The sequence below is a fragment of the Piliocolobus tephrosceles genome, chromosome 7, assembly GCF_002776525.5.
Source record: "Piliocolobus tephrosceles isolate RC106 chromosome 7, ASM277652v3, whole genome shotgun sequence".
NCBI lineage: Eukaryota > Metazoa > Chordata > Mammalia > Primates > Cercopithecidae > Piliocolobus > Piliocolobus tephrosceles.
The window spans coordinates 145,683,933-145,700,673 of NC_045440.1; the positions used below are offsets into that span (position 1 = coordinate 145,683,933).

At 61.3% G+C, this 16,741-nt stretch overlaps 1 protein-coding gene across 18 annotated transcripts in view; it reads right to left on the reverse strand.

Annotated features, from left to right (window-relative positions):
- Positions 1-563: 563 nt before the first annotated feature.
- Positions 564-16,741, reverse strand: part of TSNARE1 (t-SNARE domain containing 1) — a 133,199-nt gene continuing 117,021 nt past the window's right edge. For 12 of the 18 annotated variants that reach the window (XM_023228069.3, XM_023228076.3, XM_023228074.3 and 9 more), the window contains 3 exons: positions 14,779-14,851; positions 11,315-11,779; positions 564-2,786 (listed from right to left, as the gene is read on the reverse strand). In XM_023228069.3, the coding sequence (XP_023083837.2) occupies positions 2,182-2,786; positions 11,315-11,779; positions 14,779-14,851 (1,143 nt within the window). In that variant the 3' untranslated portion in view covers positions 564-2,181. Of the gene's footprint in view, positions 2,787-3,572; positions 5,638-6,080; positions 6,164-11,314; positions 11,780-14,778; positions 14,852-16,741 lie in introns of those variants that run through there. The other 6 variants (XM_023228082.3, XM_023228081.3, XR_002734904.3 and 3 more) reach the window with 5 other exon arrangements.

The following is a 16,741-nucleotide window of genomic DNA, read 5'->3' on the forward strand; positions in this document are numbered from 1 at the left end:
ATGACGCCTATCCACTCTAAGACACACTATTCTCTGTTTCCTACCAAATGCAGTTACATCCATTTTTAACTGATACACAAAATAACTTTCATCAAATATGTATTGACTTGCTTAGTGTATGTTTTCTGTAGCACACACTAAGCTCGGGAAGGAGAGGCCCCAAGTCTGACTTGGTTGCTTCTGTATCCTCAGCACTTATTAAGGGCTCAGCCCAGAGGACACTCCCAGAAGACGCCTGGACTGACCAGGGTCAGGGCTGGGGCCAGAGCTTAGTGTATAACTAGGATCAGGCTCAGTGTGTGATCAGAATCAGGGCCAAGTCTGCTACCAGGATCAGGGCTAAGTCAGTGACCAGGACCAATGCTCCATGTGTAACTGGGGTCAGGACATAGTGCAGGACCAGGATCAGGGCTCAGTGTGTGACCAGGGTCAAGGCTCAACATGCAACTGCAGTCAGGACATGGTGTGGGGTGAAGGTTGGGGCTCAGCTAGGACCAGAGTAGAGGCTGTATCCAGGTTAAGACTGTAACGCAAGACAGAAAATACACATGACCATACGAGGCCACTGTTAGCCGTGCTGGGTACCTTTATTGATTGAATTTTATTTTTTGTAGAAGCAAGGTTTTGCTGTTGCCCAGCCTGGTCTCGGACTCCCAGCCTCAAGCGATCTTCCTGCCTCAGCCTCCCGAAGTGCTGTGATTACAGGCATGAGCCGCTGTGCCCAGCCCATGGTGGGTATCTTTAGTGGACAAGAACCCAGAATGAAGATCTACAGAGGCTTCTTGGAGGTGGTGGGACTGAGGTCAGCTGGTTTTGCAGGATGGAAAGAGCTTTCCCGAGGTGGAACCATCAGAGTGGAGGCCCCGCCTAGAACCAACAGCAGAACCATGTGCACCTACAGAGGGGGTAGCCTGGAGGGAGGTCAGGTGTGTGCGGAAGGCAGCTGGACATGTGGCTACACCTCAGGTTCTTTCATAGACAAGAGTTACTGACACACTGCTGGCTCCATGGAAAAATGCAAAACGAGGAAAAGGCCCCTCTCCCTGCTCTCAGGGACGCTGCAGTCTTGACTCTCGGCTGTGCCAGAGCTTCCCTGGAAGCTGCTGGGACCAGCATGCTTTCCACTCAGGCCAGTCAGCCAGCATCTTGCTCCTGGGACAGGCTTTGGGCCCTGGGAGCCAGGCAGGGGCCGCAGAGGACGCGGCTGGAGGCCCCAGACCAGTCAAGGCCCAGGCTGGTCCCGCCTCCCGCTCCTGCTCGCTCCCAACAGCTGCCCAGGCTGGGGGGCTGCAGACTGTGCCCTGCTGTGCAGGCATTGGAGATGGGGTAGCCCCACCAAGGGATCTCCCAAGAGTCAAAGGAAGTAATGGAGGAAGAGGATCTGAAGATGCAGGGACGTGCCCAGACCCCTGCAGCGAGGCTGAAAGCAGCGGGGCCCGCCAGGCCCGGGGAGTAGGCTCCAACTCATGTACTCCTCGGCAGCCGCACTGCCGCTGCTTTGTTATTTCATGCTTATGTAAAAAAATACTTTTTGCAAGAAAAATCTACAAGTACAAATTGTCATCCCAGCCCCAAACAGTACCAAGTAATATATGGGCATATATATATATATAGCTTTATGTATTTATAACAACATAGAATATTGGAGAGAAATTATTCCAGGCTCATGGGACATGGTTCCCCTGGGCCACAATCAGGTAGGACACAGAAGCCCTGCCCTCCGAGTGTACACGCCCATGAAGGGGACAGGCGCTTTCAGGAGTCACGTCAGATCACACTCGGGACCTTTTCAGGGCCTGGCCGAGCCACCCTTTCCAGAGCTCCGGTGAGCAGGGCGCCCCAAAGTACATGTTCCCCACCTCCCCTGCCTCCGGCTGCCTGCTGGGGCGCTGCAGACTTCACAGCCACTGCCACACGGGCTTGGAGCCTCCAACAGCATCATCCCTGAGTAGACCTGGTCCACTGAGCCTCACAGGTCAGCTCTCTGCAGACTTTCCCTGCAGGTCACCACAGGCAATGGCAAGGACGCAGCACCACAGGTACACAGCCCACATCCTCTCATCCTTCGGGTCTCCTGGACTCGAGCTGTCCTGGCGCCCTGGAGACCCAGTTACTGCCACCTCTCCCCTGCCTGGAGGCCCTGCTCCTGCCCTCTGGCTCTGCTAGCACCCCTGACCAGCCCTATATCTCCTCCTCCACCTTCAAGATCATCCCTGAGAAGACCTCAAGCCCCGAGTGGGCACCCTGGGGGCTGTCCTGGGAGCCTCCAGCAGGCCCCTGGGCCACTCCACCGGCAGGACCAGCGTCCCGGAGTAAGGGTGAGGCTTCTCTGGCGGGGCGTGCTTCCACCAGCCTCTCGAGGGTCCGGTTGAGGGCCTCCACACCATCGGCCAGACGCTGGCTCTGCTCAGCCAGCTGCTGCAGCAGCAGGTTCTGCTGGGCCATGAGTGTGCTCTGCTGCTGGGCCCAGGAGGAGAGCAGGGCACCCTGCCGCTGGTGGGAGTCCAGCAGCCGCTGCTCAAACGCCGACGTTTCAGATGCTGCCACTGGGGTCCTCCTGGAGGGCAAGGGAGGTGCTGGCGCCGAAGAGGGCAGGGAAGGCTGGAAGGACCCCATGAGTGTGGTTACTGGTGGGGTGGAGGCTGGGCAAGCCGGTGGGGAGGGCGAGGAGGGGGGTGCATGGAAGACTCCTCGTAAGTCCAGGGGGTCAGGTTCAGGTGGGCTGGGCCCTTCCAGGGTCCGCAGGGGCAGCCACAAGCAGCTGGGGGTCTCGTCCTCCTCATCGGCTAACAGAGGGAGACAGGGAGATGTCAGCCTGCATGTCCAAAACCCAGTGATCTGGGGGGTGAGCACGGTGCAGGGACAGTGCCCATGTGAGGCCTCTGCACCGGAGCTGTTTGGGTCTCATGATGCTCCATCTGCAGTGGGAGCCGCACCCGTTGTTTGAGAGATGAGGAAACAGACCCAGAGACGTGGGTACATTTACTCTAGTAGTGCTGGGACTGAAGCCACAGCCTGTCCAAGTGCAAAGCCTGCGTGCTCACCCACCACAGCACTTGTATGCACCCTCCCACCGACTCCCCTGTGCTCCGTCTGCTCGTCCGCCTGCCCTCTGGTCTACCCGCCATCCTGCTACCCACGTGTCTGTTCCTCCACATGGACGTGCCTGCCTTGTCCACTCATCTATCTGTCCACCTGTCTGTTCATCACTGTCCAGCCATCCCCCTCCAACCTCCTCTTCCTTCTATTCATCCACCCATCCGTCTACTCACCCATTTATCCACGCTGTCTGTCCATCCACCCAGCCACCTGCCCATCTACACCTTCCACCTTCCGTCCACCCAGTCACTCACCTGTCTACACCTTCCTCCTTCCGCCCAGTCACTTGCCCATGTACACCTTCCTCCTTTCATCCACTTACCCACCCGCCCGTCTACACCTCTACACCTTCCTCCTTCCATCCACTTATCCACCCGCCCGTCTACACCTTCCTCCTCCATCCACCTATCCACCTGCCCGTCTACACCTTCCTCCTTCCATCCACCCACCCACCCTCCCATCTATACCTTCCTCCTTCCATCTACCCATCCACCTGCCCGTCTACACCTTCCTCCTTCCACCCAGCCACCGACCCATCTATACCTTCCTCCTTCCATCCACCCAGTCTCTCGCCCGTCTACACCTTCCTCTTTCCATCCATTCACCCGCCCGTCTTCCATCCTCCTTCCTCCTTCCATCCACTTATCCACCCGCCCGTCTACACCTTCCTCCTTCCATCCACTTATCCACCCGCCCATCTACACCTTCCTCCTCCATCCACCCACCTGTCTACACCTTCCTCCTTCCGTCTACCCGCCCGTCTACACCTTCCTCCTTCCATCCATCCACACACGCATCCATTCTTCCAATCATCCGTCTGGCCATGCCCTTGTCCATCAGGCACCCATCCACCGAAGTGAATGTCCCCAGGAAGACAAGAGGGTCAAGCTTCCCTAGGGCAACACGGAGAGGCCTGAACGTGAGACACAGCAGACGTGGGCTCCAAGGCCAGCTCTGCTTCGTCTCAGTAGCTGAGCGACCCTAGAAAACAGCATCTCTTCTGCAGGTCTCAGATTCCCAGTCTGCAAATTAAAGGCCTGGCTTCACAGCCTCTAGGTTTGGGATCTCTGACCCTTCCAGTTCCCTGGGTGTGGAGAATGGCTGAACAAATGTCCCTCCCTGACATACCGTGGGGAAGGCCCCTTGCAGGCGAGAGCAGGACACTCTATGCAGAGGCGACTTCACAGACACCTCGTCCCTCCCTGACACTCCCTGGTGAGTCCCCTTGGGGGCAGGAGCAGGACAGTCTACACAGGGGTGACTTCACGGCCACCTCCTGGGCCTGAGTCCTGCCCACCTCCTCTGCAGTGTGGAGGGTGCCTGCTCTGCCAGGACCAAGCCCACAGGCTCACTGGGAATGCAGCAGGGCGTCCATGGCACAGGTGGCTGGTCCAGTTGCCACCGCCCTCCTTTCCTCCTCCTCCTCCTCCTCCTCTTCCTCACTGTCCCATCGTCCTCCTGCCGTCCCAGGCATCAGCGCTGCTTCTGACCAGGTGGTCCCAGGGTGCTCAGGAGGGGTCATCTTGCTGGTTGGCTGCTTTCCTCTTGAAACGAGGCACTCTGCGTGGTGTGGCCCTGAGTTTCTGGCGAGTCCGCCTAGCCCATCACCAGAGCCTCCACCTTCTGCCTCCTGGAGGCCCCTGGGCCTAGCTGCCCTCAACGGCTAGAGGTGGCAGGCCAAGGCCAAACAGCCCAGAGCTGGCGCCAGAAGACCCAGCCCCAGCCCTGTCTCTGACACCATCCTGCAGATGACCTTGGCACAGCTTCTCCAGATCTTGTCTCCCGGCCAGGCGTTCACCAGCTGTCACCAGGGGCCAACCCTTAGTGACCCCGACCTGAGTCTGATGGCCCCCGACAGAAACAGGGACCGAAGTAGGCCCAGCCTTGCCGTTACCACACACTCCCCTGGCAGCGGTGCCCGGACTGGGCCCCGTTAGGGAAGCTCAAGACGGCCCTAGGCTTTCCCCTCATTCTCCACCCAGCCAGGCCCTTGCATGGTTCCAGTCAGGACCTCTTTCCCTCCTGCACCCCGAGGCAACTGCGGACCCTCTGCGGGCACAGCCATGGTATCACGGCATCCTGGGGATGTGGCTCCTCTCTCATGACACCTGCCTGTGATGTCCTGGGCTCGTCAGGCTCTCCCGGACCCTGGCCTCACACACTCCACCATCCCGTCTGCCAGTACTGCCCCTGCTGCGCTGTCAAGAGTATGTGCTCTCCTGGCCCCAGCTGGCCCAGGGGCTTCTTCTGTGCTCCCACGGTGGCCCACGCCACCCTCACCTTGCTGGACTTAATGTCCAGCCTGCCTGGCCCCCGGGACTCGAGGAAGAGGTTCTGGCCATCTCTGCCTGTCAGGGCCAGTGGGGAGCACCAGGCCACAATGGGGACAGAGACAGTGAGGGGAAGACAGTGGCTGGGCCTCCATCTCAGCTGGGCCACAGTCTCCAGCCAGCCTGATCTGTCAGGTCCTCCTGTGGTGACCACAAGTCAGCAACAAGCCCAGTGAGTGGCTGGTCCTCAAGGCAGCTCCAAGTCCCACTTCAAGAAAATAAAGGCCTGAGCTTTCTTGTGCTCTCTGAGCCACCTGACATGCCCCAACCACAAAGTCCCCTCCGCAGTCCCCGGCCCCAGGATGGACACTGAGCCGCATGCCAGCATCAGCATGGGAGGTGGAGCGGGAAGGCCCCAAAGGCCCTCCCCCCAGCTGCACCCGGGATTCATGGGAGAGGGCGGTGTGGTGCACACAAGAGAGGAGACGGTGCCGACTGCTGTGGGCACCACGCAGATCACTGCTGCCGCAACCCCGCCACTCCCAGAGCCCCCAGGGCACAGGTAGTGGGCTGGTTCAGAGGAGGCCTGTGGGCATGCCTCTCCCAGGCACAGGACAGGGCCTGGGCCCCTCCCGACAGACAGAGGGAGGGTTGGAGGACAGGGGACGGAGGCCGGGCCGGCCGGGCACTGTGGCCCTCACACGGACTTACTTGGTGCCGGCTGGCTCCAGCCAGGAGCTGGCGGGCTGCCTCCGCATGCGAGGACGCAGCCTCAAGGCTGGCTTCAATACTATCTGCAAATCAAGACAACAGAAGGCAATTACAGATGGAGGCCCAGCCGCCCCTGCCCTGAGGGCACCCCTGAAAGGCCAGCCCAGGGGAGCCTGAGCCCAGGGCCTCCAGAGAGGCGGAGGCTGCAGGGATGGGTGCTGGGCTGCCAGACATGCCCTGAGGGCTCTGCGTGGTGTGGGCAGTGGGCAGCAATGACACTAGAACGGAAACCTGGAGGTGGCCCAGGGAAGGGGACTCAGTGCCCGCACCGGGTAGGGCAGGAAGAGCCCACCCAGGAAAGGGTGAGAGTGGCAAGGGGAGGTCAGGGCTGGGGTCAGGTCCTGCTCTGTCATGACCCTGACTGGGCCCCTCCACTGTGGCCATGGCCCTCTCTGAAGGGGCAGAGCCCCTGCCTTAACGTCTGTGGAGTTGTGACTGGGCTGATGGAGACTGGGTCTGCAAGCACAGGGCTCTGCTTGGCCACACACACTGGCCCTTGACTCAGCACAGGGAGCTGATCAGAAAGTTGTGCCACCGTGCGGGGCTCACAGGAGCCGGTGCAAAGCCGGGCTAGGTGGCTGCAGCAGTGCCGCCCGGGGCAGCCACATTAGCAGGGCCCACAGGCGACACCAGAGCAGGACCAGGGCAGCCCCAGGGATCCGGAAGATTCACCACCACCCCGCCAGTAGCAAAACGGCAGTACCAGGTGCTACACGCACCTAAGCCATTCTTGCCCCACAAGGAATGCAGGGCTGGCTGTGGGCTCATGGCAGTGAGCGGTGAAGGCATCGCCCCCAGCAGGAGAAGGACCTGAACACAGGTGCTCAACCTGGGCAGCCCCTGGTGCTCAGCATTCTCTTCCACCCAAGGGAAGGACACATGCCACCTGGGCACCAGGACTGCAGGTGCAGCCTGGGTCCGCAACAGAGCCAGATGCAAACACAAGCACGGGCAAGCCTTCTTCCCGGAGGGAGGTTCCCTGCAAGGCCTGCCTCCAATGAGGCAACTGGAGAAGAGCTTGGGAGGCAGGACACCTAAAGAAACTGTGCACCTGCAATGCCCACCTGGGCACAGGCCCAAGCTGACTGAGCCTTAGGAGTCCTAAGGCCTGGGATAGAGGGGCTGTTACAACCACAGGGACTGCTGCCAGGCACACCACCACCTCCGGCCTGGCAGGACAGGTCTGAGGGAGGAGGGTCCTCAGAAAGACAAGGCCACTGCCCACCGTCCCAGCAGGGACTCCCGACCTTCACCACAGAACTGTGGCTCCATCTCTGTAAGCTCCCTGGGCAGGAGGTAGAAGCCACGACCCTGCCTTCAGAAGCCCCGACCCAGACCTCACAGGGATCCTTGAACCCTTGGTCACCAGCTCCACCCCACCCTTGCCCCCAGCCCAGGGCCCTAGTGGAGCCACAGGCATTCACAGACCCGCCCTGATCACCGCATCTGGGGGCTCCTGCCCCAGCCAGGGAGGGGAGAGCCAGGCTCCTGCACAAGGAGCCAAAGCCCGGAGAGGGCGGGTATGGGTGATGGCCTCGGCCGCTCCTGGAGCAGAGTACCCCTTTGCTCACATGCAGACAGCCCCTAAATGAACTCGGTTCTCTATGTCCTGCCACATTAGGGTCACGACCCTCTCGGCCAATGGAGGAGGAGAGGGAAGAAAGATGGGGCCAGAGGTGGGACAGATCCCCCTACAACTGCCACCCAGGAGGGACCAGCCTGCTAGGGAGGAGGCGCTAGCCTGGGCCTGGGCAATGCCCTGCTCGCGTGCAAAGGATCCACTTTACACCTGCAGTGGCAACAGCCTGGCCTCGCTTCTGTCGCTGAGAGGTGAATGTGGACAGTGGAGAGCATTTGCCAGCAGAGACAGGAAGGCCATGGTGGTCTGGGCTAACACAGGTGGTGCTGGACAGGCCACGTGCCCTGGCTGGACACGTTCTCTGCCCGGTGACCACAGGCAACCTCAGCCAAGCCCTGGACCCCACCCTTGGACTCAGCCAGTGCCCAATCCTGCTCTACACCAAGCCCTGGCCCTGGGGACTCTGATCGTAGTGTGTGACCTGGAGACCCGCCCTCAGAACACGGCTGACGTCCTGCTGCTCCAGGGCTGCCTGTGAGGGCCACAGACCCAGGGCGGTCCCGGGGGCATTCTTAGCCAGCGTGGCACTGCCCACATTCAAGACACATCACACAGCCACTGCCTAGCTCTGCAGCCAGCAAACATCTCCCTCAGCACAAAGGCTGCCAGGTGGGCATGCCATGTCCTGCCCCAGGGTGGTGTGCAGAGATGCACAAGGGGAGGGAGGCTGCTCCTGTGCTCCTGGCGCTGTGCAGCCCTGTGTTGCCTGTGGGGTGAGGACGGGTTCGGTGCGTGGGCCCTGTGGTACTGAGCGACACTCCAATACTTCATCAGCCATCAGCCCTGGGCCCGGTGGCTTTGCCAGGTCTCGGGAGACTCCCGGTCTGTGGGGTCAGCCCTGCAGAGCCACAGGCCCTGGGCGCCTGCCCCTCCCAACACAGGGGGAGCTCCACGGGGGCCCCTTGCAGATCCCCCAGCTCCAAAAGTCCAAGGGATACCCAAGCACTAGACCAAGCCTCCAGGGGCCAGAGAGCAGCCTTTGGTGCCGCCCTTCCCAGACGCTTGCAGAGCAGCACACACACCTCAAAGGAAACTGCCTGCACAGCGGCCTCAGGGCACAGGGAACCCTGTGGAAGACCCCCATGCACTGTGTCAAATCGCTGCCCCCAGCCCCACAGCTGTGATCAGCCCTGCAGGCCTGGCCCTGCCCAAGCCCCAGGCAGTGCTGCTGCAGAGTGGAAAGCATGGCCGGCTCAGGGCACCTGGGCCTGCAGCTGGGATGCCCCTACCCTGGCATCAGGCTTGGCAGCCACTTCCCTCTCCCTGCCTCAGCACCCACGAGGGGAAGTCCAACCCTGTCCCAAGCACTCTCTCGCTCAGGAATTCAACACCTGTCAGTTGCTGTCAGCAGCAGGGCAGGCCACTCAGAGCAGCTCACAGGCACCAAAGACTCCCTCGATGGAGGTGAGCCCAGCGGCCAGCAGACCTGGAGTGGCTGATCCATCAGGGGTCACAGAAGTCGAGGCTGGGCCTCAGTCTAGGGCAGGGAACCACAGGGTGAGCAAACCTGAGTTCCTGCAGCCTCCAGGGCTGGGGACTTGCAGAAAAGGACTCAGCACCTGGGCCACACCAGTGCTACCCCTGCCAGGCCCTTCCTTCTCAGCCCCACACCACATGTCCAAAGCACCCCCGAACCAGGTCTGCGTCTGCCCACAGAATCCTGGGCTGCAAGAACCTGCCCTGCAGGAGACAATGTGGCTTCCCTGGGGGTGGATGCAGCCACCCCTGGCCTGCACAGGCCTGAGAGGAGGATCCAGGTCCTCCTCCAGCCCCACCCCATCACGAGGCCCACTGACCAGGCCCATCCCCCAAGCCCCATCACAAGGCGCACAGCCCAGGCCCCTTGTCCAAGGCTGGCCACAGGGTTGGTGGCACCCTGGGTCTACATGCATCTCCCAACCAGCCTGGCCCACTCTGCCCATGGGTGTCCCAACCTCAGGCACCGCTGTGAGCAGGAGCAGCTGAGATGCCCCAGAGCTCCAAGTTCTGTCATGGCCGCCAGTGGGGGCGTTTGAGGCCAGCCCCTGCCTGTCCAGTGAGGCTGAGTCCTTCTGTCTACTCTGTGGCCCTCAAGAAGGAGCTGGTCCTGCTTCCGGGGCTTCGTCCCCCAAGTCCTTCCAGCAGCTCCCAGGAAGGGGAGCGTCCAGCACAGCTCTGCTTTGAAGGGGGGGCCACCATATGCGGAGGACGGCGAAGGAACTCCTGGCGTGGTGTCTTGAGGAGGAGAGGAGGTGCGGCGGGAGGAGGCACGGAGGCGGCAGGAGGAGGCACAGAGCCAGCATCACCCTCGGAGCCAGCGTCACCCTCAGAGCCAGGGGCAGCTGCGGGCTGCAGACAAGGCCCAGCCAGACAGAAATGCCTGGCTTCCGGTGGTCCCTGGAGTGGGCCCGTGGGCTCAGAAGGGGGCACAGTGTGTCCTGAGAGGCTGAGAGTCACTGGATAGCACCGCACGTGGGACTTCCATGTGGGCCCAGAGGAAAGGGCCTGCAGAAGGAGGGGGAGGCCACTGCAGGCCAGAGCGAGGTGCAGCGTTGGGGAGAGGGTGGGGGAGAGTCAAGCTGGGGCCCAGGCTCTTCCCTGGCTCTGGCCAAACTCCTCAACAGTGACCAATGAATGGACAGGTCACCTTCTGCTCCCTGGGGGTTGTGGCAAGGGCCAACTGGCTGGAGGTGATCTGGGCACAGGCTCCTCCTGCCTGCTGACTGACCTTGCCTTCTCATGGCAGCCATACCCTGGGGCTCTGCGGCTGGGGGAGAGTGGAGGGAAGCCCTCCTTCTTCCCAGACACCTCTGTCTTCAGACGCTGGGGCCAGCCGGGCCCTGCTGCCCTGCACGGGAAAGTGGGGCCTTCTCCCTGCTGGGACCCACGGGTTTGGAAGACCTGCTACCTAAGGACAGCTGTGCCCACTGCTGGACTGCATTCGGGAGGGGAGGGCTGCCTGCAGAGAGGAAGGCCAGCTGGGACCCAGGGCCAAACAGGCCTCCTGGCCACATGACATCAGGCAGGAATGGCAGAGGCCCAGATGGGGGCCTCGGAGGGTACCAGGGCACCCAGGGCTGCACCCACTGCTGCTGCTCATCGGGGAGCTCTGCCCTCGTCTCTGCCCCCACCAGGCACTGGTCCCAGCGGCCACCTTGTGACCCCTCCCCATGGTAGCGCTCACCACTCAACAGTGACGTGGAACTAGGCCCCAGCGTCCCATCTAGACACCCGGTGGGCGTGGCTTGAGGTGGCGCCTATGGTTGAGCCCCTTGGCGGCACATGCTTGGCAATGCCAGGAGGACCCTGAGCTGGGACCCCAGGCGTGAGCCGCAGCCCTTCCACTTCAGAGACAGGCAGAACCCTCCCTGGCCCCAATCCTTGGTTTCCCCACCTAAAAGAAGAGGGGGGCCAGGAGGGTGGTGGGCCATCTCCATGGGCCTCTGGGTCTCCCTCTTGGGAGCTGGTGCAGAAAGCTCACAGCCCACTTGCCGGCCCTGCTTGCCCCAGGGCAGGGTGGTCCCGGGGAGGCGGGCTGTAGGGAGGGCCCACTTACTTGGCAGGGGCTCCGTGGCTTGGCCCTCGCCCTGGGGACCGTGGGCAGAAAACGTCTCTGCTACCATGTGCTCCACAGGCGTGAGGATGAGGCCAGGGCCGGGGCCCCCCTCTGCCAGCTTCTTGCGCACAGCGCCTCGCAGGTCCCGCCACTTGTGCTTGAGGTCACCCAGGTCGCGACGGCAGTAGCCCAGCGCGTTCACTGCCTGCAGGATGCGGCTCCACACGCGGTGCTTCCGGGCAGGCGTGCCCCGCAGTGTCCCAAACAGCAGCGGGTAGTGGCGCCTCACCCTCTGCACCAGCACCTCCGTCTCTTGGGGGCTGAAGTTGGGCTTGCGTGTCTTGGTGCGGGAGTGGGGGCCTGGCTGCAGGGGCGTGGAGCCCGGCCCAGCACCTGGCAGCAGGGCCACCGTGGCCGGCTCGGGGCTGCAGCTCTGCCGGCACATAGCTTTGCTGCTGCTGGACCCTGGAAAGGCACCAGAGGCTGAGCAGGGGGCAGAGACCTTGGGGAGAGCAGCCAGGTTCGGGGTCACAGGTCATCACAGGCCTTGCATCTGTGCACAGCGGCCAGGCCTCGCGTCGGCACCCAGCATAGGCAGCCTGCATCCACTGTACTGGGCCTCAGTCACTCTCTGGGCCTCCCGCCCGTCCACCCGGCAGGTGCCCTCTGGCCTCCCCGGGGCCCTGACCACGTGTGGCGGGTCAGCCCTGGTTTGTCCCCCTCCCCACGACTGCTCCCTTCCCTGAACTGCTGGCATGAGCGCCCCTCAATGAACCCGTCACTGGGACTGGCTGGGCACCTGGAGTGGACAAAGCACTCCACACGCTCAGCACATCCCAGCCTGCGACAGCTGGCCGGGGCAGAAGTGCCTACAGCCACCTCGGGAAGCTGACAGTGGGGAGAAGGCAGGAGGACAGGGAGACACGAGGATCCTGGGGAGAGGGGGCAGTAAGGGACTGATAGGGCAGCCCAGCAGGCGCCATATGGAAGCCCAGGCTCCGAGGGGATGGAGGGGCGAGCCTGGCCCAGCCCCGCCCCAGGGAGCAGCAAGGTGCTTGAGCCTCAGTCCCTCTTCTCCTGGGGACACAGCACAGCACCTGGGAAGAGGACGCCAGCTGCCTGAGGGTCTCTGGACACAGTGCCAGTTGTCAGAGCAGGAGAGACCGGGAGGCTGCTCTCGGCACAGGCCCCAAGGTGAGGCCACAGCTTGGCCAGGGCACAGACGGAGAGTAGGTGGGTGAGGCGGAGCCCGAGAGTCCTGGTGGGCAGCCAAATGCTTTAACCAAAGGCCTGTGGGCATCAGAGCGGCCTGTGGGCACCAGGGGTAGCCTGGCTCTTCCTCAACTGAGGAAAAGAGACACCCCGCCAGCCTGGGAGCCAGGGCTCCTGGCAGCAGCAGGTATGGACAGGGTGGGATCAATGGGTCAGAGCCCTCGAGTGGGAGCGGGGAAGACACCAAAACACAGCAGGGGTGGGGTCCCTATGGGAGGGGGGCAAGGTCTGCATCCCCTCAAAGGCCCCTGCAAACCTCGAGCCCCGCCATGGTTGGGGGCCGCACAGGCAGGCCAGGGCCACGGTGTGACTACAGCCGGAAGAGGACATGAGGGACCCTGGCTCTCCACAAGCAGAGGAGGCTAGAGCACACGGAATCAGAACCGGACGCGGTCATCCTGGGGTTAGGGGGACCCAGAGCTTTTAGACCTCATGGTGAGGATCTTTCTAGGGAGGTCCATGGGCAACCCCATGGAGACAGAGGAAGGGCTGAGGCCCAGGGTGGGTGGGCAACCAAGGCAGGTGGGGTCGCTGGGGAGTTGGCGGCCTGGGCGGGGTCACTGGGCACTGTGACCTCTGTCCCTTCTGTCTGGGAAAGCCTTTCCCTCGCCCTGGGTGAGGGTTCCTGAATGGAGCCTTCAGCTTCCCTGGCTCCATGCTCAGCCCCTTCATCCCGACCTCTCGCCTGTCAGGTCCTCGGCTGGCGGCCTCCAGCGGCAAAAGGGTGGGGCTTCTCTGGGCACTCAGAGGCAAGGGACAAGGCTGTGGGCCTCCCACTTCATGCCCCACATAGAGCCCAGCACTAAGGTAGGGCCTGACCCTGGGCACCCGGGAGGCCCCGCTGCTGCACTTCCTTTTCCAGAGGAACGCAGGGCTGAGGGCCCACGGTTCTGGCCGGGAGGTGTCCTGGCTTGTGGTGCAGCCCGTCTTCCCGTAGATGGAGGGAGCTCAGGACACTGTGCCCTGGCCGGGCCTGCACGTTCCCACGCTGCTCTCCCCACACCCCTCCCAACACGGGCACATCCACAACAGAACCAGAGCTCTGGCCTCCACATCTCTGCAATCTCACAACCCTACCCACCCCAGAACAGCCTCACTGCAGGGAGTCTCTGGGCAGAGGCCCAGGACAAAGGCGTGGAGGCCAATATCTGTCAATGAGCGGAGCAGCGGCCAGCGTCTGCCAATGATCACGGTGGGGCCAGTGTCTGTCAATGAGCAAGGTGAGAGCTAGTGTCTGTCAATGAGAAGAGGTAGGGCCAGTGTCTGTCAATGAGAAGAGGTGGGGCCAGTGTCTGTCAATGAGAAGTGGGGCCAGTGTCTGTCAATAAGCAAAGTGGGGGCCAGTGTCTGTCAATGAGAGGGGTGGGGGCCAGTGTCTGTCAATGAGCAGAGATGGGGCCAGTGTCTGTCAATGAGCGGAGCAGGGGCCAGTGTCTGCCAATGAGCAGAGATTGGCCAGTGTCTGTCAATGAGAAGAAGGGAGGCCACTGTCTGTCAATGAGCAGAGGCGGGACCAGTGTCTGTCAACGAGCAGAGGCGGGGCCAGTGTCTGTTAACAAGCAAAGGTGGGACTAGCGTCTGCCAATGAGCAGAGCCAGGACTAGTGTCTGTCAATGAGCAGAGGCGGGGACAGTGTCAGTGAACAGAGGTGGGGCCAGTGTCTGTCAATGAGGGGAGCAGGGACCAGTGTCTGTCAGTGAGCCAGGCAGTGGGGGTGCAGTGTCTGTCAATAAGCAGAGTATGGAGCCAGTATCTGTCAATGAGCAGGGTGAAGGCTAGTGTCTATCAGTGAGTGGAGACCAGTGTCTGCCAATGAGCAGAGGCGGGGTCAGTGTCTGTCAATGAGCAGAGCAGGGCCAGTGTCTGTCAATCAGCAGAGTAGGGGCCAGTGTCTGTCAATCAGCGGAGTAGGGGCCAGTGTCTGTCAATCAGCGGAGTAGGGGCCAGTGTCTGTCAATGAGCAGAGTGGGTGGGCCACCCTGTGTGGGCCTCCCCGTGCCCTTAGCCTTCCTGAGGGGCTGGAGGAGACAGGGCGGGTGGAGAGGGAGCAGAAGCTCAGACCTGGACTCCAACCTGGGCCTGGCTCCTCTTAGAGGCCGCTCTACCCACCCTTAGGTGAAGGGGTGAGGACTGGGGGCTGGCAGGCAGGCCCTCGGGGCAGCAGGTGGCCCGAGGCTGGGGCAGGTACCCACCGACAGCTTCTCCTTGCTCTGACACCATGGAGGCCAAGTCCTTGATGATCTGATTCACATCCAGCAAGTTGCTCTGTGGAAACAAGACAGCCACGTCAGGAGCAGGGCTGTGGGGCAGACACCAAGGGCACCTGAAAGTTCCCATGGAGCCTGGGGCGGACCTGGGCGGCACCTGCAGAACTGGGAACCAGCTGGTCTGTCCACTTCCTGTGAGAGAAGGCATGACTGGGCCCAGAAAGGGCAGGGTCGAGCCCAGGGTCACCCCAAAAGTCAGAGACAGGGCAGGGATCTGTGTGCTCCATCTCCTGACTCTTGAGGCCAAACCCAAGCTCTCCAGGTGTCCCAGGCGCTGTGAGCTGCTTCCCTGGGTCCCAGGGCCTGTCTCCAGGATTTGCAGTCTAGCGAAGGATGGAATCCCAGCACTGTAAAGGCCTGACCACAGGAGAGCAGAGAATGTCTAGGGTAGATACGCCATCCGCACTTGCCTGGGGGCTCCTGGACAGAAGGTCTACCTTTCCCTCTCTGTGTAGCAGCACTGAGCATGGGCCAGCACACAGGCACTGCTCAGTAAATCCTAAAGAAGTGGGATAGATGGACGAACAGGTTCAGAGGAGTGGACAAAAGGGTGGATGGGTAGATGGAAGGATGACGGACAGATGGGTAAATAGGAGGGTGGACAAATGGAATGGTGGATGGGTGGGTGGATGAATAGACGGGGGGGTAGATGGATGGGTGGGTGGGTCGATGGATGGGTGGATGGATGGGTAGGTGGATGGATGGGAAGGTAGGTGGATAGGTGGTTGGACAGATGGGTGGGTGGGTGGATGAACGGATGGATAGATGTATGGATGGGTGAGTGGGTGGGTGGGTGGATGGATGGATGGGTAGATGGACGGATGGATGGATGGATGGATGGGTGGGTGGGTGGGTGGGTGGGTAGATGTGTGGACAGGAGGGAGGGTGGGTAGATGATGGATGAGGGATAGATGGATGATGGGTGGATAGATGAGTGGGCGAATGGATGGAAGAGTGAATGCACAATATGTGGACAGACGATGGACAAGTAGGTAGGTGGGTAGGTCAATGAGCGGCTTAGGTGGATGGTTGCTCCACTGCTATCCAAGGACTGAGTGGCTCCACGAAACTAGTGAACAGAGTAAGGAACAGAAACATGGGCCAGGAGGACTCTGGGGTATCCCTCCATCCCAGTATACTGTGCTGGCCTCTTCCATCTTCCATACGGTCTACCTTCACCCTAACTACTTTTGCCCAGTAAAGTGGCCCTGATGATCCTAAGGGATGTGGTCACGCCACTCTCAGAGCACACACCTGGGCTGTGCTTCAGGCAGGGCACATACCATCCCTTCACACCTGGCACCTACCCAGGAGCATCCTAGCATCCATCTAACAGAGCAGGGAGTGGGGGCTCAAGTGGTCCCATGGCCTCCAGGGCCTCTCAGAAAGGGGAAGAGTTGGGACTCAGACCCTGCTCACTGACCAGATGCCCACTCCTTCCCTGACTGCCACGCTGCACCTAGGATGGCTCCTCAGTTGGCCCAATGCATGGCCCTGGGCAAGCCTGGTCACCTCAAGCCAGGTTTGCTCACTTAACACCTGAACAAAACCAACCCTCCTCACACAGTGCCTGGCACATAGCTGGATTCCAGCCAAGTCCCGGGGAAGCTCCTTCAGGCCTGCCGTGACCCCTGCCCTGGCACACCCATCCAGTCAGCAGCTCATTCTAGAGCTGGGATTGATTTCCATGAGGGTCATTTCACCCCACTGCAAAATGTTACAAGGGCATTCATTTTCTCTTCAGGAGTATTCTGGGAAATGAAACCATTAGCATGATCTTAAACTGACACATGGTATCAACTGCAATTCAGTTATGGGGCTTCAATGTGCTACAGAGGCAGGCGGTCACTCTGCAGGGACTGGGCAGTGGCTGGGAAGGTAGCGGTCA